Here is a 27868-nt window from a genome sequence, read left to right on the forward strand (position 1 = left end):
CGTTTGAGCTGTTTGTCTATTTAGAAGTAAAGTATAAATTGTTGCCTGATAAGATCTGTTCTAGCAACAATTTTTCTATTACATTTACAAAAAATATCGCCATCTCTTTCTCACGCATGTGGTTAAACGGAACAGCAACTGTTTAAGTTCTGTTAAATAACTTTGATATTACCCATTATTTATGAGTGATATCTAATCTAATAAGTTTTTTTTTTATTTTACAAGAAAACTATTGTGTATCTTTAATCATATCAATTATTATAACTGTGTATGTATGTATACATCGAATAGCAACTTAAATTACCTTCCTTTATAAAAAAAATAACTACTTTCAATATTTTTTTTAATACAGTTAGAAGATTCCTTGATACATACAAAAGCGTAGTTAAAAAAAAACAAGACGCGCGATAATTTAATACCGTTATATATTATATATAACATATACCATTTTGTTAGTGGAAAGAAAGGTAAATTAATAAATTAATTTTTGATGCGATTTATGATTTGTTGAATGTGATCAAATGTGTTATTTGGATTTTTAAGAGTAATCGAGTAAGTTGTATTTTTTTATAATATCAGTTTTTACTTCTGGATTCTAAGTGTACAACATACAAATGTGATCAATTGTTATCAAACGAAGGGTTCCGCAGCCCGGCGGATTTCTTGAAGTGAACCGCGAAAATATCCAATGAACGAAATATTACATCCTTGTTCACCTCCTTGTGACTGAAGCTCGATACGACGAGCCGGACCGCTTCGGACACTGTTTTCTCGCTGAACAGATATGTCTCTGAAAATAAAAGATTCTATATAGTTTTAAGTATGTTTACTTGAATTGAAAAAAAATAAAATAAAGCCTAGAGAAGCAAAAAGGCCAGTGGGCAGACCACCCGACCGATGGTCAGACGATTTTAGGAAAATGGCGGGTGCTCAATGGATGCGACTAGCACAGGACCGGGAGAATTGGCGCGCCTGTGAGGAGGCCTATGTCCAGCAGTGGATTAATGTGGGCTGAATATGGTTAAGTAAAAGTCTGTAAAAGTCCCAAAGCTGGGCTAAGGCATTATTCCATAACGCTGCTTCAATTATACGCTTGTTGTAGATTTTCGTCCAGCAGCTTAACAGCGGTGAGAACGAGATTAATTACAAGCAAATTAAACTCAAGAGAATTTAGTAGTGCTAGGTAGAACCCGTAGTCTTCGGTTAAGATTCATGTGTCAGTCCATTGCTATATATATATGTATGTCAGTACTACTACCTGGAATCGATTCCGAGATTATTCGGCATGTTTCGTCGATATTAAGCTCCCTCAATTTCTTCTCTGTGGTCGTATCCGGCTTCGAGAGCTGCTCGAAGTACACGAACACTTGCTTCTTCAACCAAGCGCTGAAGTCATTTAGCCACGCGCTTATTAGGGATTCGGCTAAGTCTGCAAATAATAATAATAATGTACTGACTGCCACTGTTTCAGTCATGGCACCAAATACCATGTATAACCATCGCGGGTAATATTTATATATATATAAATATTTATTTATTTATTTGGCTGATTTATATTTTGAAAAAAGATCTTAAGAAAAACATCCAAAGTAAATATTATAGATTGATTTAATTATGGATATATATTATTGTTTTATGGAAAAGCTAAATATCGAAATATTATAGAGTCGTGACTTACCAGCACACAGCAGTGTGGCGAGACGGAAGGTGAGGTGTTGGTCCGATATCCCCACCGCGCACCAACTTTCCGCACTAGCGCACCAACCGCGACCCACGCTCGCGCACCACTCCTCTGACATACAACAACGATACACGTGAAACACAGGAAGTAGTGTGATAGGTATCGTAGGAGGTTGATTCGTAGTATAAGGACTCCTATATCTTGTGTTGATAGTTGGAGGTTACCCGCTCGATGTAGCGCGGGTACAGTGGAGTACAGTGTCCGTACCGAGGTCGAGCGGGTACAGTGGAGTACAGTGTCCGTACCGAGGTCGAGCGGGTACAGTGGAGTACAGTGTCCGTACCGAGGTCGAGCGGGTACAGTGGAGTACAGTGTCCGTACCGAGGTCGAGCGGGTACAGTGGAGTAGTGTCCGTACCGAGGTCGAGCGGGTACAGTGGAGTACAGTGTCCGTACCGAGGTCGAGCGGGTACAGTGGAGTAGTGTCCGTACCGAGGTCGAGCGGGTACAGTGGAGTACAGTGTCCGTACCGAGGTCGAGCGGGTACAGTGGAGTAGTGTCCGTACCGAGGTCGAGCGGGTACAGTGGAGTACAGTGTCCGTACCGAGGTCGAGCGGGTACAGTGGAGTACAGTGTCCGTACCGAGGTCGAGCGGGTACAGTGGAGTACAGTGTCCGTACCGAGGTCGAGCGGGTACAGTGGAGTACAGTGTCCGTACCGAGGTCGAGCGGGTACAGTGGAGTAGTGTCCGTACCGAGGTCGAGCGGGTACAGTGGAGTACAGTGTCCGTACCGAGGTCGAGCGGGTACAGTGGAGTAGTGTCCGTACCGAGGTCGAGCGGGTACAGTGGAGTACAGTGTCCGTACCGAGGTCGAGCGGGTACAGTGGAGTACAGTGTCCGTACCGAGGTCGAGCGGGTACAGTGGAGTAGTGTCCGTACCGAGGTCGAGCGGGTACAGTGGAGTACAGTGTCCGTACCGAGGTCGAGCGGCGCGGCGAGGGGCGCGGCGGGCGGGCCGAGCGCGCGCAGCGGGTCGAGCGCGCCGTCCACGTGCCACAGCGCGCGCCGCGCCGCCCACAGCCGCGACGCGCACGCGCTGACCTGCGCGAGACTCGCTGCTGTACTACGTGGTCACCACCGCCCGTAGACATTGACCAGTGCCAGCGTCATATGATAATAACAGTCGGAACTAAGATGTTATGTCCTTTGTACCACTCACCCTTCAAACCGGAACACAACAATACCAAGTACTGCTGTTTCGCGGTAGAATATCTGATGAGTGGGTGGTACCCACCCAGACGAGCTTGCACGTAGCTCTACCACCAGTTAAAATGTTTGCACTACTCACACTCAACTCGGGCGAAGTGCACACATAGGTCCAGTCGTGTAGTTGTCTGGGAGGGAGCTCCTCCCCCTCGGCACCGACGGCCGTCTTTATCGAATTGAAAACACCCGTCACTGTGCGCTGGAATAATCTACGACAATGTTTGTACATTTTATTAATATTATGAAGTATTCGCTGTAAGTTATAAGAAAGCACTCACTTGTCTAGTCTTTGCATATTGTTGGTCGTCTGTCCGGGAGACGAGCCGCGGTCCAAGTTCATATCGTACTCATCTGAAATAATAAAAAAAAAAATAAGGCATGCTTTACAAATCAAATTATATTTAATTTGATTATATTTAATTGACACATTGACACGCATTGTGTGTCAATGTGTGTGCACGTACCGGCGAGCGCGGCGGAGTCAACGTGATGTCGCGTGCGCGTTTGCTCCGAGCTCTCCCACCACGCTTCTTCCCTGTGACAGATATATAAATTATAAATCATCCTCCTCAACGGAGAAGAAGTCTTAACTCAGCTGTGGGACAATTAGCTGTAAAACATCACCATCATAATTTACCATCAAATTGTGATGATAGGATTGTATACAATGAAAGTAGTAATAGAGGTAGAACCTGGGCCCGGCGTGCTGCAGCAGCGTACGCAACTTGGCGATGCTGGCGGACAGGTCGGCCGCCTCCTCGTACTGCGGCTCCGGGGACTCCGACAGCGACTCCGGAGCACCGCCCTCCACTCTCCGCCCCCACGGGCCGTAACTGACCGACGGGGGCGCCGCGGTCGAGTGCTTAAGGACGCAGTTGTATTATGAACAGAGAGATAAATATATCTACAAATTAATTGTAAGGGGTATCATTTTGTTCATCAAGGAATCTTCTGTTTGATAAATCTAATTAAAGTTAATAAGTAAGTTTGCAACTTCAATGTCACAGTTTCAGACAATTCAAAGAAAACTTTGTTTCAAGGAGAATGACTTCGATTTAACTTACATCCCCCATCTCTTATATTTTAATATTATTATTTATATCATCCCCTCCCTGTACTCTGTGACGTCCGAAACACTCACCATACTATCCTGTGAAGTGACCCTCTGCTGTTTGACTAATGCATGAGATGTTGTCCCGTTTTCCTCTAAAAACATGCAACCAATGATAAGCACTGTCCTATTATATTTTTTATATTTTTATAAAGATAGACAAGGTACTTAAGTGTTCAACTTTCTCCATAGTTACTATTAATAATCCAATCCTTGCAGCGTTCAAGAGTCCTAACCATTGGATCCAATTTATTAGTTTCATATGCCGAGATGGCCCTGTGGTAAGAACGCGTGAATCTTAACCGATGATCGTGGGTTCAAACCCGGGCAAGCACCACTGAATTTTCATGTGCTTAATTTGTGATTATGATTCATCTCGTGCTTTACGGTGAAGGAAAACATCGTGAGGAAACCTGCATGTGTCTAATTTCACTGAAATTCTGCCATATGTGAATTCTACCAACCCGCATTGGAGCAGCGTGGTGGAATAAGCTCCAAACCTTCTCCTCAAAAAGAGGAGAGGAGGCCTTTAGCCCAGCAGTGGGACATTCACAGGCTGTTACGGACGGATATGCCTGTGTACTAGCTCACTCTTATAATCTAATCAAATAAATAGCTAATGGAAGGGAATGGAGACGACTACTGTTTGAGATACGACTGCCTCGAGTCGCGATATCAAAATGCAAGACTACCGAATGCCACCGACACATATTTGTTAATATACAAATTGAATTCCGCAACACATGAGCGTAATTTTGATGAAGCGTAAATGCTTTTTTTGGGTTGTACGTGAAGATTTTGCACTTGATTGTAAAGTGATATAGGTAAAAATTAAATTTAAAAATAGAAAAAATAAGCATGAAAGAAGTTTAAGGCATATATTGAGAAGTTTGACCAACCTTTCTGGTTACCAAAGGGCATGTAGGACTCCTTCACTTCCATGACGACTTCTGGCTTCTGTCTGCTTCTATGCAGTTCCGATGGTGATATTTTTTCACTGTTTCTATCTTTATGAGCTGGTGACTTCTCCTTTATATACAAAGTTCAATTCTTTACTCTTTACATTTACCAAGTGTGATATATAGAATAGAATAAAATAGTTAATGCTTTATTGTACACCAAAAGAGTTACAGAACCATTTTAAACACAAACACATATATAATTAACCTTCAATCGCTTTTAATGGTTTTTAGTTACCGTATAAGTTAAATAAACTTTGAATTAGTTTTGACAAGGCATGCTTCAAATTCCATGCGAATTGGTTTACTATATATATATACATACTAAAATTACGTTTGCGCAATCTCTACATCGACGCAAACAAAATAAATAAAAAAATGGTACGTTATAAACATATTAACGAAGTCTGACGTCATTATTATTTATTTATATTTATGATATATATAAAAATACTCACTTGTGAATCATCGCTTAGACCCGTGAATCGGAGGCCCTTCTTAATACCTGCGATACCTTTGTCCAGCAAGCCCTCCATCATTCCCGCTGCTTCATCCTAGAACATAAAATAGTTGCAATATTTTCTCTTCTCCATGCCTTGCAGAGTGTAATATTCGAGGTTAATTTCTATAAGAATATACTACAGTCATGTCTGTTTGTGTATGCACTATCGTAAATCACCAAAGATTAGAAAAAGGGATGCACCCATAAATTATTATGTCTCAATTTTTTATATTTGTTGTGGATGTCTTTTTACTGAGAATCTGACTCAGAGACCCTTAGGTTTATGTTTTTAAATTATAAAAGTACAAATATTTCCACAATGCGTATTAATAATTTAATGTAATTAATCAATTCCTCAATAATGAAATAACACATGACAGAAGTCAAATCACTTATTCAAAGTCAAAAACGTTACATATAGAAATTTTGTAAAAACATTTGACCTTAAAATGCTAACCATCGCGCAAATCAGTATCCCTTATAATAGCGGATTTATATTATAAATTATAAGGAGAATACACCAAGATATAAATTATTATAATCTAACTTTTATATGCAACGCCATGCTTCAGTTATAAATGTTATAGTTAAACAGATAATAACAGACGTCGGCCATCACCTCACACTGCTGAAATTTGTATTTTTAGTAATTATTTTATGAATATGAACGCCTTTGAAGTAAAAAGCTGACATTCGTATCCACGAGGAATTTCCCTTGGATTTTCTGTACCTTAGTGAGTATGGGACTTTAATATTTAATACAGCATTAACGCCAAATTGTTTGCAAAGTATGACTTTGTCTACTAGACTATCACTAATTAAAAAACAATCATAGCGTTAATTTCGATAAAATAATATAAAATACCTCACACATAGACCATGCTATTAGAAAAAGACACAGCGTAACCTCAACACACATACTAGCCCATATATAAGAACACACAATTTTTTAATTAAATTAAAGATAAACGAGGCTATTAACATGCAACGTGCATTACAAAAAGTAGCATTTTTTTTTATCTTACTTACGTTTCGTTGTTTACTGAAATATATTTGTTGAAAGTTGAAAATATACTTCAAAGTATTATTTACCATATTAATTATATGCTTTTATCGAGATCTTTTTATTCAATAAACACGATTTAGTAAAATGAAACTACCGTCATTTTACTAACGAGATATTTTTTAGAAAATTAATTTTTCAATATATTTTTTTTCTCTCTTTGTACATCTGTGTCTTTGGTTTAGGTATCATATCTTTTAATTTATAAGACATAATTTTTATGTACCGCAAGTTTATTACGGTATCACAATCTACGTTTCAGGATTAAAAACATTTGACGTCGTATAGTCCAGGTGACTCCTTCATTGCATCGGAATTTGAGTCAGTTGACTTGCTCGCAGGGGTGTTCAATTTTGGAAATTTTCTTAACATTTTAATGTTATATGATATTGTCCTGGCTTTAACCGATTTTGGGAAAAGACTGGTATACTCTCTATTCCTTCACTCTCATAATCCTATTGCACAGTAATCCCATACGGCCGGAAAGGGTTCAAGCTTAGAACGCACTTGCATATTCAACTCCAGGCTGATACTAAGATTTTTCAACGAAAAAACCCGGAGTTTATCCATCCTCAGACTTTGCGGCCTTATAGCCTACCCACTAAATCAAAGAGGCAGCGTTTCAACGTATACAAGTATAATAAACGCATTACCTTCTTTAGCTCGTAATTGGGTAAATAGAATTATGTGAATAAACATTACAAGTGTAAGTGCAAATTCATTTGAGAATAATAATCATGCATTTGTGAAAATGGCTTTCTGATTTTTTACTGTAATAAATAGTTCCAAATTTGAATGAAAACAATATCTGATAACAGATAAAAAATAAGTAATAATTTATAAACAATCTGTTTCTATTTAGCCAATGGTTATGTTTCTCTTCTAGTATATTAAGGTTATTGTAAATATAAAGCAGTTTAAAAATACAATATAGATATGCAGAAAGCAGATAGATCGTGCAAGAGACATACACTGGAATGTTTGCGGGGCACATCTATGTATAAAGGGACCTGCAGGTCTCCTATCTTGGTCTTGGCGTGGTGCACGGTGCTCTGGAGGTCTTTCAGCAAGGCTTCAGTGGGCTTCGGACTCGTTTCCTTTTTCGAATCCTTGTTATTTTCTGGGTCAGATTCTATTGTGTCCTCTTCGCCTAGTTTACAGAAAATAGAAAATTTGATAAAAAAAATGATCTTAAATGTCAAACTATAAACTAAAAATGTTCATTAGAATACTAAAGACTAGAAATATATGTAATTTATTCATTAGAGGGGGCAGAGTGGAAGCTTGAGGAAGATATCTTCGCTGATCCGCTTCGCCAAAGAAGACCGAGGAGAAGGCGTCGTTCTCCCTGCGTTTACCCACCTAGGAATTGGAGGCACGACGACCCACCCCGAGGAGACGAAGTGTGTACCGCTGGTGATGGGTACGAGTACACACGCGCTTACGAGTTTATATATCAAAAATTGGATCACCCTTATGACCCCTATGATTGGTTAAATAAGATGTTTTTAAACTTTTTTTATTTTTATTTTATTTACATCAGTACTATTTATTTATTTATTTGTATTTAATGGAAAAAAACAGTACACATCATTACAACAAATCATTACCAACTAAAGTTTCCAATGATTGACTGACACAACAGACATAGATGCAAGTGACAAATTATAAATTAATTAGAAATTATGCCCAAAAGAGAGAGAGAGAAATGACAAATTCATTCAATGACAATTAATTAAATCAGTACACTAATGGTAAGTAACATTAGACAAAATATTTTTGATATAACAATTAAATTTGAAAAGAGAGATATGAAATAAATTTTAGCAAGTTGTAAAGAACATACCAAACCACAGTGGTTGCGGTGATGCATCCCGCATCTTGGGACTTTGTTCAGCTTCCTCGTGACCCCAGAGTCGACTTAGTGTCATTTCATCTAGACTAGCTAGCAGATCCTGACCAACACTGATGCACTGGAGGTCCATGTCCGTGTCCCAAGTTTTAACACTACCTGAAATTTTAATAATATTCTTCATATTAAATATAGTTTTCTAATTTAGAAATATATATATTTTTTATTTTATATTTTATATATGAATGAATGAATAAAGATTTTTATTTTAAGCTATAAGAGTTATTTAATTATATTGTGACATAAATTATAAAACAAACAAAATAACACCAATTTAATTAAAACTGAATCAGATCAAAATAAAATTCAATTACTTCAAATCTTTGTTAAGTTTATTTAATACCTTCAATAATTCTGTCATATATCTTCACTTCATTCCTTCCCTGCCTGCCTCTACGTTGTCTTAAGATTGCTGCAGGTTTGATTTCTAACATCTCACATCCTTCCACAGCTTTCTCAATCTCAGGCTTGTCATCTTCTTTATGCTCCTCATTTATATTGTTCTGAATCACTGGAGGTATATTCTTTTTTGCAATTTTTGGACTAGATTTAGTTTGAGCTTCAGGAGGATCTTGTTTTATAGTTTCTGCTTCTTTAACTTCATTGGAAGGCTCATTAACTGGCTTTTCTTCGGGAATTTTATTTTCTGCTTTGAGTAGAGAAAGTAATCTGTCATTCAACCACACTGGGTCAGATATTGTGTTATCAATTAAGTTATCTAACTTTTTAGCAAGGATTCTAATGAGCAACTCGGAGAATGGTGTGTCCCATAGCTCCCAAGGTACCAATTCTTTTAGAATAATTCTCAACACATTGGTACAATGGTCAGCAGTTACTGGTCTCTTGTTCTTGCTGTTAAATACTGGATGTACCTTCTTGTATAGAATTTCTATAGAGCTATCAGGAATGGATTCATGTCTTTTTAAAGCTTTCTTATACTCTTTTAAATGGGTTATGAATATAGCACAGACATCGACATAGACATCCTTAGTTTCTACTTTATTGCATATCTAAAAAAAAACTTAAATTTAAAAAAGCTTTCCATCTATTTTGTATTAAATAAATACAGGAGCCGAAATTTACCTGAAACGTTTTGGCAATCATTTGATCCAATATTTGCTTGCATGCAAAAGGAAAACCAATTTCTTGCGAAATATACGACATATACCACGACGAAACTAACTTTTTTTCCAATACCGACGTTATAACACTTAGCTCATTGGTATCATATTCTTTAATATGTTCATTTTCAACTTTCTTTTGAATTTGCGGTAAAATATCGGAAAGGTAGGACAAAAACGGGTATTTGTTTAAAATAATTTCTATATCATATTTTAAAGGTTTATTAAGGTGAAGTAACCATTGTATGAATTTAAAACTGCCACATACGGACAGTATAAACAATAATAATAGATAGCTTATTAGCCAAATTCCAGTAATTGGGGATATATTTGTAACATAGTTTAATAAGAGACATATGATTGTGCCACTACAAGATATTATAGTTAAAGTTTCAAGTAAATTTCTTTTCAGCAACATTTCTAAGTCTTTTTAAGGTAATTATTAGTAATATTCGATCAATAACTTGTTTAGATACAATTTTAGGCCGTCAAACGTCAATAAACAAAATAGTTTATTGACATCATGTCTAAGTGATGTACGTAAAGTACATCGTTATGTCGTACATCGTACATACAATGCACGCAATAATTTAATGAAATACTTATTACAACATTATATCACAAAAAATCATTTCACGCAAAATAAATCTCTAATTTAATATAGATTTTTAATAATATAAATACTTCTTATTACTTTTAAAGCAAATTTATCTGTACACAGAACACATGTCAATATGTACTTGTCTAATGGTAATGCTAATGTCACATTGTCTGATGTGTCACGTCACTTTACTTCACGTCATAAAATACCAATAAATAGCTACATAATTGCTTCTTTGAACGTTTAATATTTTCAAAATGTAAGTGACAATTTCAACATAAAATTCAATACAATAACATAAATGTTATAACTATGTTTTACCAAGAACTTTTGTTTAAGGTCTAAAGTGACTTTCAAGATTACGCTGACTTCGGATCCTAAACTTCCCTTTAAAGTGTAAGTCTTAATAAATATATAAAATTAATTTAATTAAAACTATTTATGTGACTTCAACGTAGATACACATTTATAAAATTCTAAATCTATTGAATTTTTCTCATTCATTGAACTGGTTAAAAGTTGCTTTTTGTTCGGCAGATGCTGAGAAATTGTGGGTTCTGCGTTGAAGTTACATTGTTCTGGTGATGGAACCGATAGTGGTGCGTCAGTTTCTCGACTTTTTTCAAGACTTCATAAACTTGTGTCTGAAAAATGATTGGCCGAGTGACAAAACAACTCCAGAGGAGATTAGAAATGCATTTTTAATTTCCCAACATGTAGAAAAATGTTTAGATAAATTCCAAAAACGATCTCTTATTGATGAATTGTTATCTGCAATAAATATTAAACAAAATACATCAAGTCTGTTTTTAAAAAACTGTTTCTCTGATCCACCAAAATACATTTTAAAGAAAATAATTAATTCTTCAATAATTATTGACCAAGTTAATGTTGGTATCACAATATTTCTTGATCTATTTTCTGAGCAGAAACTTGAAGAACATTTGTCCGATTTAATGTTGGAGGCTGCATCAAAGGAGACTCTGCTAAAGAATCTCAAAACTGAGATACCGAATCATGTTTTATTAGACTTTAAAAGTAAATTTCTTCTCTCTGAACTTAAAGATACAGAATATGCAAAGGAAGTAATCGATAATATTTTAAATAATTGTACAGAAAAGGATATTGAAATGTTGATACAGAGCTTATTATGTAAGGATTTAAAATATGCTCAAGGCTTAGATAGACTTTCTAAGGCATTTGTAAGTTACATGTCCATTAGAATGGATTCAAAAAAAAATTTCTGGAAGTTATTGTTTAATGTTAAAGATGATATATTTTTACAATTGTGTCTCAATCATGGTGATATATTTAAATTAATATCTAAAGCTTTAATGGACTGTGGTAAATTGCTTAGAGAGAATATGTCAATGGAGTATTTTTATATTGAACTTACTTCTTCCGAGCTGGAGTCAATAACACGAAAAATTTGTAAAGATGAGAATTTAAAATTGGAATTTTTAGATATAGTCTTGGAAAGCAATGAAGATTTTACATTTTGGAATAATTTTATGCCATAATTATGTAAAACTGTAATTATAAATATATATATATTTTTAAGGAATTAAATAATAATATATCAAATTTGTTTTATTAATTCTTATAGTGTCCTTTTCGATATATACACTTTCTATATTATTGATTTAATTTAAAATCAATGAAACCAACTTATTGTTTTTGCAAAAGGCTTGTTTTTATTATAAAGTTTTAAGAACAGATTTCACAACAAATAATCTCCCTCTCATTGTGCCTTTGATATTTTTTATAAAATATAATAATTACTTATTAGATATATATATATTATTACTGCATCTGAATTAGTATTACAATAGTTTTATGTGGCAAATGGGCCACCTGATGGCTATCAACGCCATAAACATTGATGCTGTAAGAAATCAATCACTTCACTTGCCAATGCGGCAATCCACAAGTGGTGTTCAGTGGTACAATAAATGGATGGTACCCAACCTGATGGTCTACTTGTCATCATAACCATATCAATAATGAAATAATTCAACTCCTTCTCAGACTGAGTGTACCAGAGGCAACACCATTTACTGCAGTACTGAAGTTCGCTGCGGAAGAATTTCGAGTGGACCCCGCTACTAGCGCTATCATCACCGACGATGGTATCGGCATCAACCCTCAGCAGACAGCAGGTAAACTGTAGTACTTTGATGGAGGTATATATACATATAAATGGATTTTTACCTTCGAATTATAAGGTATAACAGGTGTTTTCACGTATTTTAAATATTCTTAATTTGTTTTCAGGAAATGTTTTTCTAAAGCACGGATCTGAACTGAGATTAATTCCTAGAGACAGAGTGGGTGGACTTTCATAGACAAATTCGCATCAAACATTCCTCTCAAATATTTGTATTATGGCTTTGGTTACAACTTACAAATTGGCGACACAACTTAAATCTTAAAAGACAGCATAAAATTTTAAAAACGAATTGGTTATTTATTTTTTTAATGAAATTGTTATAAATTATCAAATTGGTTATATTTTTTTTTTGAAACCAAGGTCAGAGCTCGTTATGATAATTTAAGTATAATTTTGTATACTGATGTATATTTATGTTATAAATAAATGTTTTTATAAAAAGTCCCACAAAACTTTGGTAAAATTTATTTTGTTATATATTTAAGCTTACAACTAATGGAAAGTCTAAACATTGCTATGTTTAGTCTAATCTTATTAAAGGCTCCATTGCTCGCAGGAATGCTTTCTCAAACTCTTTCTCGGAAAACCGATCCACGGACGCTCTGAAAAAATGAACATCGATTATTGATTTGTTCGAATATTAATTCCATATTTAGACTTCTATAATTATCTGTGCAGTAAGTGGGAATTATGTTAAAAATAATATTGTAATATAAGGTTCATCTAATTACATTTTAGTTAACAATATTTATCGCTTAACAAATAATTCAAAAAGGATTTGAATGAAAAAAAATTAACGCTTCAATTAAAATCGATTCGACATTTTTAACGGAGATAGTAAGAAGTAAAGAAATAGCGATTGATTGTATTGATTTTATGAATTACTCTCAAAATTAAACATTTTAACCATAAACATGCTGAATAGTACGTTCGTTGACTATATGCAATTTTTTTAATGATTCAACTAATATTGAAAGGTAGAAATCGTTTTCGATTTTACAGTTGATCAACTAAACTTGAATTTCATATAAAACTAAATTGATTATAAAACAATATCATATAAAACAATATCAAGAAAACTAAATTGACTCTTGTTATGTTCAAAGATGGATAAAATAATATCTTCCTTACCTAGCCGCTTCTATGATCCTTCTCTTCTCGTCCGTCGGCATAGCAATAACTTCCAAGATGGCGCGTGCGTATTCATCCGGCTCGGATGCTAAGAAGCCAGTTCTAGAACCTTCCGAGGTTTCAATGATGTCAGCCAGCGGCCCGCCGGACCGGTGAGCGATGGTGATCAGTCCGGCAGCCATGCACTCGACTACACCTATGAATTGAGAAATATTTGTCAAGGTCATGACTTAAGGAATAAGCTCTAAACCTTCTCCTCAAAAAGGGAGAGGAGGCCTTAGCCCAGCAGTGGGACATTCACAGGCTGTTACTGTACTGTTACTATCATGACTCATATTTTTGATAACAAGTTAACACTAAAAGTATTTTCTTTTACATTAGATAATTCAAATTTTTTTTTAACGGCGGTATCTTTTTACGTCGATATTGAGGGTTTTCAAGAGTTATGAAAGTTTTTTTTTTGAAATTATGAATGAACGTCTTATTTAATATTTTTAAATATGGTCAGTAAGAAGGTGGAGGAATTTTTGAGACGCATATATTTTCTAAAGCGTCTTTTATACAGTTTCAAATCATAAAAAAATGTATTCGAGTATATTGGAAGCGTGTCACGTACCGATGCCGAAGTGCTCGTTCCACATGGCGTGCAGCGCCAGCTGGCTGGTCTGGTAGAGCTGCAGCAGCTGCGCGTAGGGCGCGTTGACGACGAAGTGCACGCTGTCGTCGATGGCGAGGTGCTTGGCCAGGTCGCGCAGGTGCCGCACGCGCTCCGCGTCCGCCGCGCCGCGCACCGAGCCCACCAGCACCAGCTTTATCTGCGGGCCACGTCACAATAAGCGCAAACTGAGTAGTCGTCCACGGATAATAGAGATGTCGGCTAACTGACATAGCACCTTGAAAGTAAAATCACTTGTCACAATCCCCCTCTCTAAACTCCTTAATGCACAACATCCGTACATAAAAACTACAAGCTAAAATGAACTTTATACCATAAACAATTTTGGCATTGATCAGACGCGATTATTAATGTCGGCGAAGTTGTTATCGAAACTTCGGAATTTAACCTAAATTGGATAAATTAGTTAAGTGGAATAGATTTGTATTATATATAATGATATAATAATCAAGAATCGTTTGTAGTGCGTTATATAGGACAGTTATTAGCAAATCGCATGGAATATGAAAATCTAAAGTTTATTTATTTGCTCTAGGGAATATGTCTTCATATTCTAAATACAGCACAGCACTCAACATGCATTTAGTAAAAACGCGTTCTTTATGTATTATGACGAATCGATAGAATTCTATCAATATAACTCATCATCATCATCACCCTTTTCGCGTCCACTGCTGGACATAGGTCTCTCCAATGGCACGCCACTGAGCTCGATTTTCAGCTCTTAATCGCCAACCGCTGCCAGCCACCTTGCGTATATCGTCACTCCACCTAGCTGGAGGGCGTCCTACGCTACGTTTGCCAAGGCGTGGTCTCCACTCCAGAACGCGTCTACTCCAACGGTCGTCGGTTCTGCGACATATGTGTCCAGCCCACTGCCACTTCAGCTTACTAATCCTTTGGGCTATGTCGATAACCTTGGTTCTCTGTCAGATCACCACATTTGGGATTCGATCCTTCAGAGAAACTCCGAGCATAGCCCTCTCTATAGCTCGCTGAGCGACCTTAAAATGGTGGACCAAACGCACTGTCAGTGTCCACGTCTCGGCTCCGTAGGTCATAACCGGTAAGACGCACTCGTTAAAGACTTTTGTCTTCAAGCATTACGGTATTCGTGACGAAAAGACTTGACCGAGTTTTCTATACGCTGCCCAGCCCAGCTGTGCTCTTCTTCGTGCTTCCCCCTCGAAGTTGTTTCGACCCAACTGCAAAGTTTGCCCAAGGTACACATACTCCTGAACAACTTCGAGAGGAACTCCGTTAAGAGCTATTGGTACGGACTGACGTTGAACATTATCTTGGTTTTTTCCAAGTTCATCCGGAGACCAATTCGAGCAGAAGAATCAGCCAGGGTGCTCAGCATATATTGCATATCCTGCACGGTTTCTGCCACGATGACGATATCGTCTGCAAATCTCAAGTGCGAAAGATACTCGCCGTTTATGTTTATGCCCCGCCCTTCCCAGTGCAGCGTCTTGAACATATTCTCTAATGCATTCGAGAACAATTTTAGTGAAATGACATCCCCTTGTCTCACTCCTCGATGCAAGAGGATAGGGTCAGACTGCTGATTCTGTACTTTGACGGTCATAACAGCAGCGTCATGCAGGCCTTTCAGCACTTGGATGTATCGCCAATCGATTTGGCACCGTTGTAAGGACTCGAGAACAGACCACGTCTCAATAGAGTCAAAAGCCTTCTCATAGTCCACAAATGCTAAGCACAGGGGCTGATTATACTCTTCGGTCTTCTGTATAATCTGCCGCACTGTGTAAATGTAGTCTATGGTTCCGTACCCTCTTCGAAATCCGGCCTATTCCGGGGGCTGAAACTCGTCAAGTCTATGCGCGAGACGATTCGTGATGACCCTAGAAAACAGCTTATAGACATGGCTCAAGAGGGAAATAGGTCTGTAGTTCTTCAAAAAGGTTTTGTCTCCCTTTTTGAAGAATATTATGACAACACTCTTGCTCCATGCCTTTGTAGTTCTCCCCGAGAATATGACAGAATTAAATATTCGTTGGAGCTGCGCTAGTAAAGGTTTTCCAGCTGCCTTTAGTAGCTCCGTCGTAATTCCATCTTCCCCGGGGGCTTTTCCATTTTTAAGCTGCCCCAAAGCCATCACGATTTCGTCTTGGCTTACTTCTGGCAACTCTTCTGTGAAGGGGGCTAAAGTGGCTCCAGGATCCCCAAGGTCGGGTTAAGGACAGCTGAGATGGCTCAGTGGTAAGAACGCGTGAATCTTAACCGATGATCGTGGGTTCAAGCCCGGGCAAGCACCACTGATCCAAGCACCGTCTAATGAGGTCTACACTCCGACCAAAATTGCTCCAAGCCGTGGAATCTAGTACATTTCAGTTAAAACTGGAAAACCGATTCGCTGCCTTGGAAACCAACAATGACGTTGACATCAACCAAGAACTCGACCAAGTGGTGGGTATCCTTAGGGACGAGGGGACGAAATTCTATCCAGCGCAAAACACCGGCAAGAGGACCAAACTTTCGGGAGAGTCTAGAGCTAATGCGAAAACGACGTGAAAACCCTATAGTCACTTCGTCAGATCTTAATAAAAAAATATCAAAGCTAGTAAGACGCGACCTCCGAAACTCCAATACACGCTCTATAAAAAAAGCGATTAAGCAAAATCGGGGGTCGAAAGTCTTTGTTCAAAAACTGGGTCGAAGCCATCTGACGAAGCTGACCACTTCAAAGGGAAAAGTCGTCGCCTCTTAGCTCGAGATTCTTAGGGAAGTTCAGGACTTCTACGGTAAATTATATACATCAGTAGCGCCTCGTCCTCAACCACAAGTAACAATCTGTGAATGTCCCACTGCTGGGCTAAGGTCTCCTCTCCTTTTTTGAGGAGAAGGTTTTTGGAGCTTATTCCACCACGCTGCTCCAATGCAGGTTGGTGGAATACACATGTGGCAGAATTTCAGTGAAATTAGACAAATGCAGGTTTCCTCACGATGTTTTCCTTCACCGTCAAGCACGAGATGAATTATAATCACAAATCAAGCACATGAAAATTCAGTGGTGCTTGCCCGGGTTTGAACCCCCGATCATCGGTTAAGATTCACGCGTTCTTGGCCATCTCGGCTTCTTGCGTACTATGGTGATGATAAATCACTTCTTATTTCAACCGACGGCACTTCTCTACCCATTAACTCGTACTAATATTAATATAAAATTTTGGCAGAAATATGGCAACATATTGAATCGTATAGCCAACCTTGTTCCACAGTATCTCGTTCTTAATGAGCAAGTTTCTCAGCTCGTACATGGCCTGCAGCATCAGCGGGTGATCCTTCTCCGGCCGGAACTGCGCCACGGATATGATTCGTATGGGATCCGAGTCCTTTACCAGCGATCGCAATTTCTTCAGCTCGGTGACCTTGAAATTTAAATTGTAGGTATAATGAAAATACATTCGGTTGCAAGTACAGACAACATTAAAATACATTTGCAGCGCGAATGCCTTGACACGTATGTCAAGCTGATTTCCCAATCGGTGTCGGTTTTTAGTCTCGCGACAAAGGGATCGCGGCGATTAAACTGTTTTACTGTACATACATACATACACATACACACACATACATACACACATACATCCATACACACACACACACATACATACATACGACTATAATTTTTGTGAAATGAGATAAAGGTAGGTTTAAAAATAACGTTCCATGTTTATGGAAACGAGTACTAACATTAAAATAGAGAGCAATAAAATAATTTATTTACGAATTAGAAATAAGATTGAAATTGAAAAGTAAATTAAAAACATCTACGCCATTGAAACTACCGAACTTTATTCTTTTATTACCGGCCTGGTATTAACTCTATTGCAACAGAATACAAAAAGGCGGACCTCTAGATCGCACGTTACGATGACGTGTGTGTGTGGGCGGAGCGTGCGCGGCGACCCCCCAGGGTGTACACTCATATATTGTTCATTTTAATGTTTAGAAATATAATACCTAATTCAGTATACTGGTGGTAGAGCTTTGTGCAAGCTCGTCTGGGTAGGTACCACCCACTCATCAGATATTCTACCGCAAAGCAGCAGTACTTGGTATTGTTGTGTTCCGGTTTGAAGGTTGAGTGAGCCAGTGTAATTACAGGCACAAGGGACATAACATCTTAGTTCCCAAGGTTGGTGGCGCATTGGCTATAAGCGATGGTTGACATTTCTTACAATGCCAATGTCTAAGGGCGTTTGGTGACCACTTACCATCAGGTGGCCCATATGCTCGTCCACCTTCCTATTCTATAAAAAAAAAGATGGGCTTGCCCAAAGTTCTACCACCAAGTAAACCTACTACCCACTCTTTAGTATACATTATAATGCGCAAGTGTATGCCCAAACATAAGTGCACTCTCTGTTCCTCTTAGACTGATAGTAGGCGATCCCACACAACCGAAAATAGTTCCAATCTCCGCAATGCTAATGAGTTTTTTTTTTCAAACAAAAGCCGGATATATTTTTCACACCTCAACCTAGGACATGCCTACCAAGACGAGTTTGCACACAGTGAATGATTGATTGATTATTGAATACCGAATTGATGTTTATAAGGAATCATTAACGATAAAACGTTTAGTTTATTTCTTGTTCTATATATAAAAAAAAAGTTTAAAAAATAAATAATTAGAAAATAATTTTTTCTAATTATTTTTTTCTGGTTATAGAACAAATCAAATTACTAATGTAAAGCTCACCTCACACGGCGGATAGACCCGATGGGTGTTGAGTGGTATATTCCAAAGCTCATTGATATGATCCTCCGTCCACGTGCCGTTCACCATCACTATGTCTGCGCAGCGACCCACCACACCATATAACTGATAAGTTAATACAATTAAATTATACTCATATCGAAAACGATGAAAAATAGCTTCAGTATGTATAAAGAAACCGTAACAGCCTGTGAATGTCCCATTGCTGGGCCAAAGGCCTCTACTCCCTTTTTTGAGGAGAAGGTTTGGAGCTCTTTCCACCACGCTGCTCCAGTGTGGGTTGATGGAATACACATGTGGCAGAATTTCAGTAAAATTAGACATATGCAGGTTTCCTCACGATGTTTTCCTTCACCGTAAAGCACGAGATGAATTATAATCACAAATTAAGCACATGAAAATTCAATGGTGCTTGCCCGGTTTGAACCCACGATCATCGGTTAAGATTCACGCGTTCGTACCACTGGGCCATCTCGGCTTATATATAAAGAAAACCATTAAACAAATATGGATTAATATTATTAAAAAACAGTTTCTATACAGCAAATATTATTATCCGTGCAGTGACGGAGAAAGAATACATTTCACTGCCCCTCTCTTTCCCATGGGTGTCGTAAGAGGCGACTAAGGGATATCTGAGCGACCATCTGCTCATCTGGTGGTAAGATGCTAACATCCGCCTGGCTTGTTACCACCGTACGCATGGTGAAAAACTCGTGAAGTGTCTTGCAGCCGCGTTTCGAGGTCAGCCAGCGTACAGCCAGTGCCCGAGCGAGTATTGCCGCGATGGGTGTTGGTCCAGTGAGACGGCTGTTGAAACAATGCCGGGGGAAACTGTATTGACCTGCCGGACAGGGAGACCTGAAGAAACGGCTGTTCCGCTGGCCGCCCGTGGCATAGTACAGGGGCCCGAGCGTGCCTAACCAGCTCGCGAGGCTGCCCCACCAGGCCACGCATAATCTCGGGGTGGACCGTCGTGCCGGTTGGTGACCGGAAGGTGGGGTCCCGGCGGCCACTTCCGGGGGTGTTCGGGGGTCCTTCCGTCCGGCGGATCAGTATATTTTCCCTTTTGGCAACCATTTGGGAAAACACGTCTCCATACTTTGCCCATCCCTATCATGGCAATACGTCGCTCGCTTCACGTCTCTTTTCCTTATTTTTCCAAATGGTAGCGCAACTAAGAAATAACGGTCGTTCAGCGGTGCACACCCCCACCATACCCACGCTGTTTGAGGTCGAGTTTTCTAACATCCGAGGACTCCACGCTAACCTCAACGCTGTCCAACACCATCTCGAGACAGCACGGCCAGCAATGTTGTTTCTCACGGAGACGCAAATACTCCGCCCTGCCGACACCAGCTACCTTAACTATCCCGGCTACATGCTTGAAGAATCTTTTAAAGCGAAAGCCGGAGTATGCTTGTTCGTCAGGGCGGATGTTTGTTGTCACCGACCCTGGAGGACCCCTACTTCTCCATGTTGGTGGTACGTGTGGACCTGGTTCGTCAGAGTCGAGTCTACGTGTGCCTCTACAGATCCCACAATGGTGACTTGGAGACAAGCCGATTATTTGACCATCTTAATCGGGTGGCAGATGCTGCGCAAGAGCAGTTTCCTAACGCGGAATTGGTGTTTTTGGGGGATTTTAATGCTCACCATGAATCATGGTTGAAATCCCTCAAAACTGACCATGCTGGAAGAACTGCTCATGCTTTTGCTCTCACACACGACTTGACCCAACTGGTTGATCAGCCCACCAGGATCCCAGACATTGATGGGCAAGCGCCTTCTCTACTGGATCTTCTGCTGACTTCTCACCCGGTAGAATATCAGGTTGTGGTTCAAGCTCCACTTGGTTCTTCGGATCACTTCGGATCATATATCTACCAAAGTGCCACAGGCCAAGCTGCCGCCTTCAGCGGTATGCAAACGTCGCGTTTGGCACTATAAGTCGGCAGATTGGGACGGAATGCGCGATTACTATGCGTCAGTCCCTTGGAAGGAACGTTGCTTCAGTGGGAATGACCCGACAGCTAGTGCCGCTGCTGTTGCTGATGAGATCATGTTAGGAATGGAATACTACATTCCTAGCTCAGATCTCATCAATAGGGGTACGCGTAACCGTTGGTTCACTCGTGAATGTGCCGACGCTGTATCATCTAAGCAGGCGGCATATCGCGCGTGGATCAACAGCTGCATTAGCGGGGCATCTAACATTGACTCACTGAAAGCAAACTACAATAAAAATTCCAAGTCCTGTAGGAAGGCATACACGAGAGCGGATGCACAGCGCATTGTACAGATTGGTCATGACCTTATTTCGCAACCTAGGGGCTCCCGTAGCTTCTGGCGTCTGACCAAGTCTGTGCAAAACAATTTCTGCCAACCTTCGCTGCCACCGCTCAGAAATCCGGACGGATCGCTAGCTCACAGTCCGCAGGAGAAAGCCGACCTCCTGGCTAAACTCTTTGCCGACAACTCTGTGATCGATGATTGTAGTGCGCAGCCACCAACAATACCTTCATGTGGCCACACGATGCCTGACATCAAAATCAGGCAACGTGATGTGCGTGCGGAGCTGCAATCACTTGATATACGGAAAGCTAGTGGTCCCGATGGAATACCAGCCATTATGCTGAAGAAGTGCGCGGCGGAGCTGTCTCCTGTGTTAACGCGCCTGACCCAACTTTCTCTCTCTTCGGGATGTGTGCCGGAGGCTTGGAGAAGAGCTAATGTGCAAGCGGTTCCCAAAAAAGGGGATCGGTCTGACCCGGCAAATTATCGACCAATAGCTATCACCTCAGTACTTTGTAAGGTGATGGAACGGATTCTAAACAACCAACTGATCCATTACCTAGAAGATCACTGTCTAATTAATGATCGTCAGTACGGGTTTCGACCAAAACGGTCCACAGGTGATCTTCTAGCGTACGTAACACACCTCTGGGGTGAAGCTATCGACAAGCGTGGAGAATCGTTGGCTGTCAGCCTCGATATCTTCAAGGCTTTCGACAGGGTCTGGCACAGAAGTCTTCTCTCCAAGCTACTATGTGGCATATGGTCTGCCTGCTCAGCTATGCACCTGGATTGCCAGCTTCCTACACAAGCGTAGCCTTCGTGTTTTAGTAGATGGTTGCGCTTCACAATTCTATGTAGTGAATGCTGGGGTCCCCCAGGGATCTGTGCTATCTCCCACACTCTTTCTTTTTCATATCAATGATATGCTCTCTCTTGGGAACATACATTGCTATGCAGATGATAGTACAGTGCATGGTGGATACCACGGACGCGCAGTGGCTGGGCGGGCAGAAACTGAGGAGAGGCGGGAGAATCTTGTCATTGAACTCGATAGGATGTTAGAGCTCATCGCCAAATGGGGTTCTGATAATCTTGTTGAGTTTAATGCCAAGAAAACAGGTATGCGCTCTCACAGCAAAAAAGCACCATTTTACCCTCATCCCTCCCTCTGTGGCACACCGCTGATGATACAAAGCAAAATCGCCATACTGGGGATGGACGTTCGCTGTGGCGTTAGTCCAAGGGATTACATCGAGGCTATTATAAAAACAGCTTCACGGAAACTCGGAGTTCTGAACAAGGTGCGGCGTTTTTTCACGCCACAACAACTGTGCCTGTTATACAAAACACAGGTACGGTCTTGCATTGAATATTTTGCTCGCACCTTTGGGATGGCTCCGCTAAGTACCTACTGGAGGCCTTGAACCGGTTGCAGCGACGTGCAGTACGCATTATTGGCGACGTAAAGGTCACAAACACCATTGAACCTTTACAATTGCGTCGCGAGATAGCAGCACTGAGCGCTTTCTATCGACTGTATCACGGCAAGTGCTCTGAGGAATTATTCTCTCTAATTCCTGCTTCCCCCTTCCTTCTTAAGTCCACGCGAGCTGGTTCTCGATGTCACCGCCTAACTGTGACATCAATTCCATCGCGCACAAAGAAATTTGGCAACTCCTTTCTTTGTCGCACTACCAAAAAATGGAATTCCTTACCAGCTCACGTGTTCCCCTCCTCTTACAACCCGGGTTTCCTTCAAACGAGGCGTGAAGAGGCATCTTGCGGGCCGGCAAGGCGGGGACGGCTAGTACAGAACATTCTTCCCGACTGTACTGGCCGTCGTCGCGTTTGGACTCTACTACCACTTACCATCAGGTGGAGTAGAGTCATTTGCCATCCCGGGGCATATAAAAAAAAAAAAATAAGTACACGCGACACGCACGCACAAGAGACCGTCATGCCGTTTACCGTCACGGCATACGAGTCCGTTTCCCAGGGCATGCTAATAAATACTTCACATCAAACTATTTTGCATGCATATTGACAGATTAAATTTGGTTAGTTAATACTTTCGACTAACAAATTTTCACTTAGTAAAATTTTCTTTTTTTTTAAGAAATACATAGGCGATAATAATGTGTGGTCACCGCCGCTTATAGACATTGGCGTTGTAATAAATATTAAACATTCCTTACATCGTCAATGCGCCACCAGTTTTGGTAACTAAGATTTCCCTATTAAAATTCAATAAATGTCATTTAATTTTCCTAATTAAACCACTTAATCCACCAACCCGCACTCACGCAACACCGATGCAGCGTGGTGGAAAAAGCTCCAAACCATCCCCTCATAAAGGGAGACGAGGCCTTTAGCCCAGTAGTGGGACATTCACAGGCTGTTACGGAATTAAATTAACCCAAATAAGCTCTCAATATTTAAGCCATGTCCAAACTCACCCAACCAAATAGTTTGTAATAAAACAACTTGCACCAAGTCAGAAGGGGGTTGCGAGCGATGACGCTGCTGTTATTGTAGCTGACCAGACGGTGCTTGACGCGCCTCATCATTGTCGTGGTGATGACGGGGTAGTGCGTGTAGCAACCCACCGGGCACTGGGCCAGGTAGCGGAATATCGGGTACGTGAACGCACATCCCATTGTGTCAATGTATATATCTGTCAACATATTTGGATAAATAAACGAACAAGCCTGTTAATGGTTTGACCGGCCGGTTGGCGTGGTTGGTAGATACTTGCCTTTCACGCCGAAGGTTGTGGGTTCGATTCCCACCCAGGACAGACATTTGTGTGCATGAATATGTCTGTTTGTTCTGAGTCTGCGTGTAATTATCTATATAAGTATGTATTTACAAAAGAAAAGTAGTAAATGTAGTATATCGGTTGTCTGCTTTCCATAGTACAAGCTCTGCTTAGTTTGGAATCAGATGGCCGTGTGTGAACAATGTCCCAGGATATTATTATTATTATTATATAATCATTGATCTTAGTACAAATATATTAGCTTGCCCTGTGTTAGCCACAGATCTATTCAGCACAACGTGTCATCCCACACGTGATTATTAGACCACACAGAGATTGTATCGCGATTTGCGCGTATCGATTACGTAAGCAAATATTTAAAAAGGTATTCTGCATTTAGTTAGTTAATTTATCAACACCTTTGTAGATGAGGACACTTTTGCTTAGAGACGAGACAGTTACCATTAATATACTGAAAGGCAAGTATCTACTAACCACGCCAACCGGCACGTCTTAATATATATATCATAAATTTAAAACTGTAGTAAACAAATATGCATATGGACTTGTGTTATAACATTTAATAATCAATAATTTACTGGTGGTAGGGCTTTGTGCAAGCTCGTCTGGGTAGGTACCACCCACTCATCAGATATTCTACTGAAAAACAACAGTATTTAGTATTGTTGTGTTCCGTTTTGAAGGGTGAGTGAGACAGTGTGATTACAGGCACAAGGGACGTAACATCTTAGTACCGAAGGTTGGTGGGATATTATGTTATTGGTTAACATTTCTTACAATGCCAATGTCTATCGGCATTGAATACCACTTACCATCAGGTGGCATATACTCGTCCGCCTATATATAATAAAAAAAAATCTAATTATTTTGATTAAATAAAGATTAAATAGTAGTTAATTGGATTAGTACTTCCTATAATAACCCAATTATTTACATTTAAAATATCAACCCGTTTTGAAGATTACAAACAATGGTTGTTTTGGTAACTTGCAAATAATCATATTCAATGTAGAAAAAGCAGTTATTTGTACGTAGATTGAAGCTGCTATTAGAAATGGGTGATTAAGTTGTACTTACTATATTACAAAAGAGAAACTAATATGTGTGTAAAGATAAACAAACTGTAACAACCTGGATTTAATTTCATAAATGCTTCCATCCCAAGCACCATGGAGCCGAGGCTTTGCAACAATAATGTAAAATATGGGTATGTCTCCGGTTCTATTGCCTTTTGCATACTCAGTCTGATAAAGTTTATTCTTTCTGCCTCCACTTTGACATTGAACTGGTTTTGTGCCTTGTTGATTATGGTTGTAGCGTCCGCTGTTTCCACTGTGTAAATATGTATGTGGGAGTCTGGATACCTGGTACAGATAAATTTTATATCCTTATTAATCTTACTAAATCATTAAAGGGATACTTGAGTGACTTGAGAAGACCATATTATAGAAATATATATAAATTTTTTTTTTATTCAATTGAATTTCTTGTATTTCGTAATCTATGCTCTAAAATATTGATAATGATAGATTTTAAGTTAATCACTAAATTGCTCTATTTATAAATTAGAGATTTTCTTCTTGCATTCACTGCGTAAAGTTTTTCAAATTATTTTAATAAAATTCATTTAAGTAAAAACTTTTTATTAAATCTAAAAATAATTAATTATTGTAATTTATAGTTTTTATTCTAATATTTATAATTTTATTTATTTTGTTTTATTGATATAGGAAACACCATCGGCATATTCACAAAGTTAACAACAAAAAATTACAATAGTAGTGGCCTAGTACAATGTGATACACCATTTACAACATAACTGTAGTGGTAACTTTACTGGTGGTAGGGCTTTGTGCAAGCTCGTCTGGGTAGGTACCACCCACTCATCAGATATTCTACCGCAAAACAGCAGTACTTGTTATTGTTGTGTTCCGGTTTGAAGGGTAAGTGAGCCAGTGTAGTTACAGGCACAAGGGACATAAAATCTTAGTTCCCAAGGTTGGTGGTGCATTGGCTATAAGCGATGGTTGACATTTCTTACAATGCCAATGTCTGAGGGCGTTTGGTGACCACTTACCATCAGGTGGCCCATATGCTCGTCCACCTTCCTATTCTATAAAAAAAAAAAACAAAAAAAAAAACTGTCATTTAAGTTCTCAGTTTTACAGTAAACTTTAAAACACAGAGTTAATAATAATAATAATATCCTGGGACATTTTTCATACACAGCCATCGGATCTTAAATTAAGCTTGTACAGAGCTTGTACTATGGAAACTAGACAACTAATATACTACATATACTACTTTTATTTTGTAAATACATACTTATATAGAAAATTACACCCAGACTCAGGATAAACAGACATGTTCATGCACACAAATATCTATCCTGGGTGGGAATCAAACCCACAACATTCTGCGTGAAAGGCAAGAATCCAACAACCACGCCAACCGGCTGGTCAGCAGAGTTAATATCACATTAAGACAATCTGAAAAAAATGATTACCTTAATAAAATAGACCTAATGGCGACCCATAGTACTCTCTCACCACCGCCACCACCATTACAATATGGGTGGAAAAAAGCTATATTGGCTCCGTCCCGTTTCCTTCTCTGAAGCTTTCTTTCTTTTATTCTCATGTACCATGACGCAAATATGAATGCACATGGTACAATCACAAATGCACCGAACAGAAAGACTCCTACCAATAGCATTGGCAGGATTATGACCAAGCTGAAATGTGATAACGTTTATCTTAAACTTTTTCTTTAAAGTATTCCAATAATTGATAATTGTCTTCTAGGTATTTTATATCTTATCCTTTTTTAAGCCTTTATAGATATGGTATGTAAAAACATAAATTTAGTATATATAACGACAACCATAAATCTTCATTAAGCTAAACAGCTAAGGATTTTTTTTAAATAAAAAGAAGTGTTTCACTATTATTTTTACCTTTAAAGTAAATTTTTAACTTCAATAATTATATATCCTTTCAATATGAAAAAAGAGATTGCGATATTATACCACAAACTAATTATTATGTTACTTAATTGAATTAAAAGAAAAAAATAGAAAAAATAAACTTACGTGAAAATTTCAAATATCATGATGAAAATATTGAAAACACTGAAACTTATTTAGGTAGGGGATAAAATAAATAGTGAGGATCTTGGGAAAATTCAATAATTCATCGTTTACTAATTACATCATTAGTTTTTGTATTTCACATTCAATTTATTATCCAAATAAATATAACCTATAACGTGGATGACAATGACGTCGCTAAAGCAAGTGTTGCTAGTGTCTAACTTTATATTACCTTTAAAAACATTATAACGTACCTATTTTAATTTACACAAGTTCTTATCAGTTGTACGAATAATATATTTTTTTCATATATTTACCTGTCATGATTTTTGTTATTAAATAAAAATATGTAAAAATAAAATGAAACATAATGATGAATAATGCAATATATTTAACATATTTTCGGGAAGTTAATAAACTTGTAACTCAGACGCGGATTTCTGTGTATTTTCGTTTTTCTTTGTCATAGAGTCGTAGGTAAATTGTGCGTGACAAATGTCATAATACATTCTAATAAAACCATAAATATTATCTTTTTTGTTTTATAAATTTTGTTTATTAAACCTTTTCGTACAAATAAAGTAATATATCTCTAAACTGCTTGAAACTTCCATTTCACCTTGCACATGCAGATTTCCTTACAATGTTTTCCGTAATCGCCGAGATAAGTTATAAACACAAATTAAGCACATTACACAACAAGACTCAGTGTTTATTTAAGCTCACATCTTCCGGTTTGAATCCGCAATATTCGGTTGAG

At 38.8% G+C, this 27868-nt stretch overlaps 3 protein-coding genes across 53 annotated transcripts; 1 reads left to right on the forward strand and 2 right to left on the reverse strand.

The window, feature by feature from the left end:
- Positions 1 to 456: 456 nt before the first annotated feature.
- Positions 457 to 10097, reverse strand: LOC126776714 (uncharacterized). 50 transcript variants are annotated; one of them, XM_050499389.1, is made up of 15 exons: positions 9578 to 10097; positions 8838 to 9504; positions 8429 to 8593; positions 7554 to 7732; positions 5476 to 5571; positions 4958 to 5087; positions 4089 to 4153; positions 3640 to 3809; positions 3412 to 3482; positions 3226 to 3298; positions 3030 to 3156; positions 2659 to 2782; positions 1679 to 1792; positions 1259 to 1429; positions 457 to 790 (listed from the first exon to the last, which is right to left on the reverse strand). In XM_050499389.1, exons 1-15 carry the CDS (start codon positions 10031 to 10033, stop codon positions 621 to 623), a joined length of 2778 nt encoding a protein of 925 aa, XP_050355346.1. In that variant the 5' UTR covers positions 10034 to 10097; the 3' UTR covers positions 457 to 620. The 50 variants fall into 50 exon arrangements, with proteins under 50 accessions (XP_050355346.1, XP_050355329.1, XP_050355328.1 ...); XM_050499372.1 differs by lacking the exons at positions 457 to 790; positions 1259 to 1429; positions 1679 to 1792 and adding exons at positions 1837 to 2140; positions 2177 to 2214; positions 2251 to 2512 and having other exon boundaries at positions 2589 to 2782; XM_050499371.1 differs by lacking the exons at positions 457 to 790; positions 1259 to 1429; positions 1679 to 1792 and adding exons at positions 1837 to 2066; positions 2103 to 2140; positions 2177 to 2512 and having other exon boundaries at positions 2589 to 2782.
- A 278-nt stretch (positions 10098 to 10375) lies between these two features.
- LOC126776722 (ubiquitin-fold modifier 1) lies at positions 10376 to 12723 on the forward strand. 2 transcript variants are annotated; one of them, XM_050499414.1, is made up of 4 exons: positions 10376 to 10475; positions 10556 to 10612; positions 12245 to 12375; positions 12491 to 12723. In XM_050499414.1, coding segments are annotated over exons 1-4 (261 nt in total). In that variant the 5' UTR covers positions 10376 to 10473; the 3' UTR covers positions 12562 to 12723. The 2 variants fall into 2 exon arrangements, with proteins under 2 accessions (XP_050355371.1, XP_050355370.1); XM_050499413.1 differs by lacking the exons at positions 12245 to 12375; positions 12491 to 12723 and adding an exon at positions 10754 to 11763 and having other exon boundaries at positions 10393 to 10475.
- A 112-nt stretch (positions 12724 to 12835) lies between these two features.
- Positions 12836 to 27299, reverse strand: LOC126776719 (GDP-Man:Man(3)GlcNAc(2)-PP-Dol alpha-1,2-mannosyltransferase). Its single transcript, XM_050499408.1, has 9 exons — positions 27109 to 27299; positions 26524 to 26751; positions 25149 to 25381; positions 23695 to 23912; positions 18923 to 19045; positions 17427 to 17588; positions 14134 to 14332; positions 13518 to 13713; positions 12836 to 12988 (listed from the first exon to the last, which is right to left on the reverse strand). Exons 1-9 carry the CDS (start codon positions 27126 to 27128, stop codon positions 12907 to 12909), a joined length of 1461 nt encoding a protein of 486 aa, XP_050355365.1. The 5' UTR covers positions 27129 to 27299; the 3' UTR covers positions 12836 to 12906.
- Between the last annotated feature and the right edge of the window lie 569 nt (positions 27300 to 27868).

The sequence above is a fragment of the Nymphalis io genome, chromosome 21 (assembly GCF_905147045.1).
Source record: "Nymphalis io chromosome 21, ilAglIoxx1.1, whole genome shotgun sequence".
Taxonomy (NCBI): Eukaryota; Metazoa; Arthropoda; class Insecta; order Lepidoptera; family Nymphalidae; genus Nymphalis; species Nymphalis io.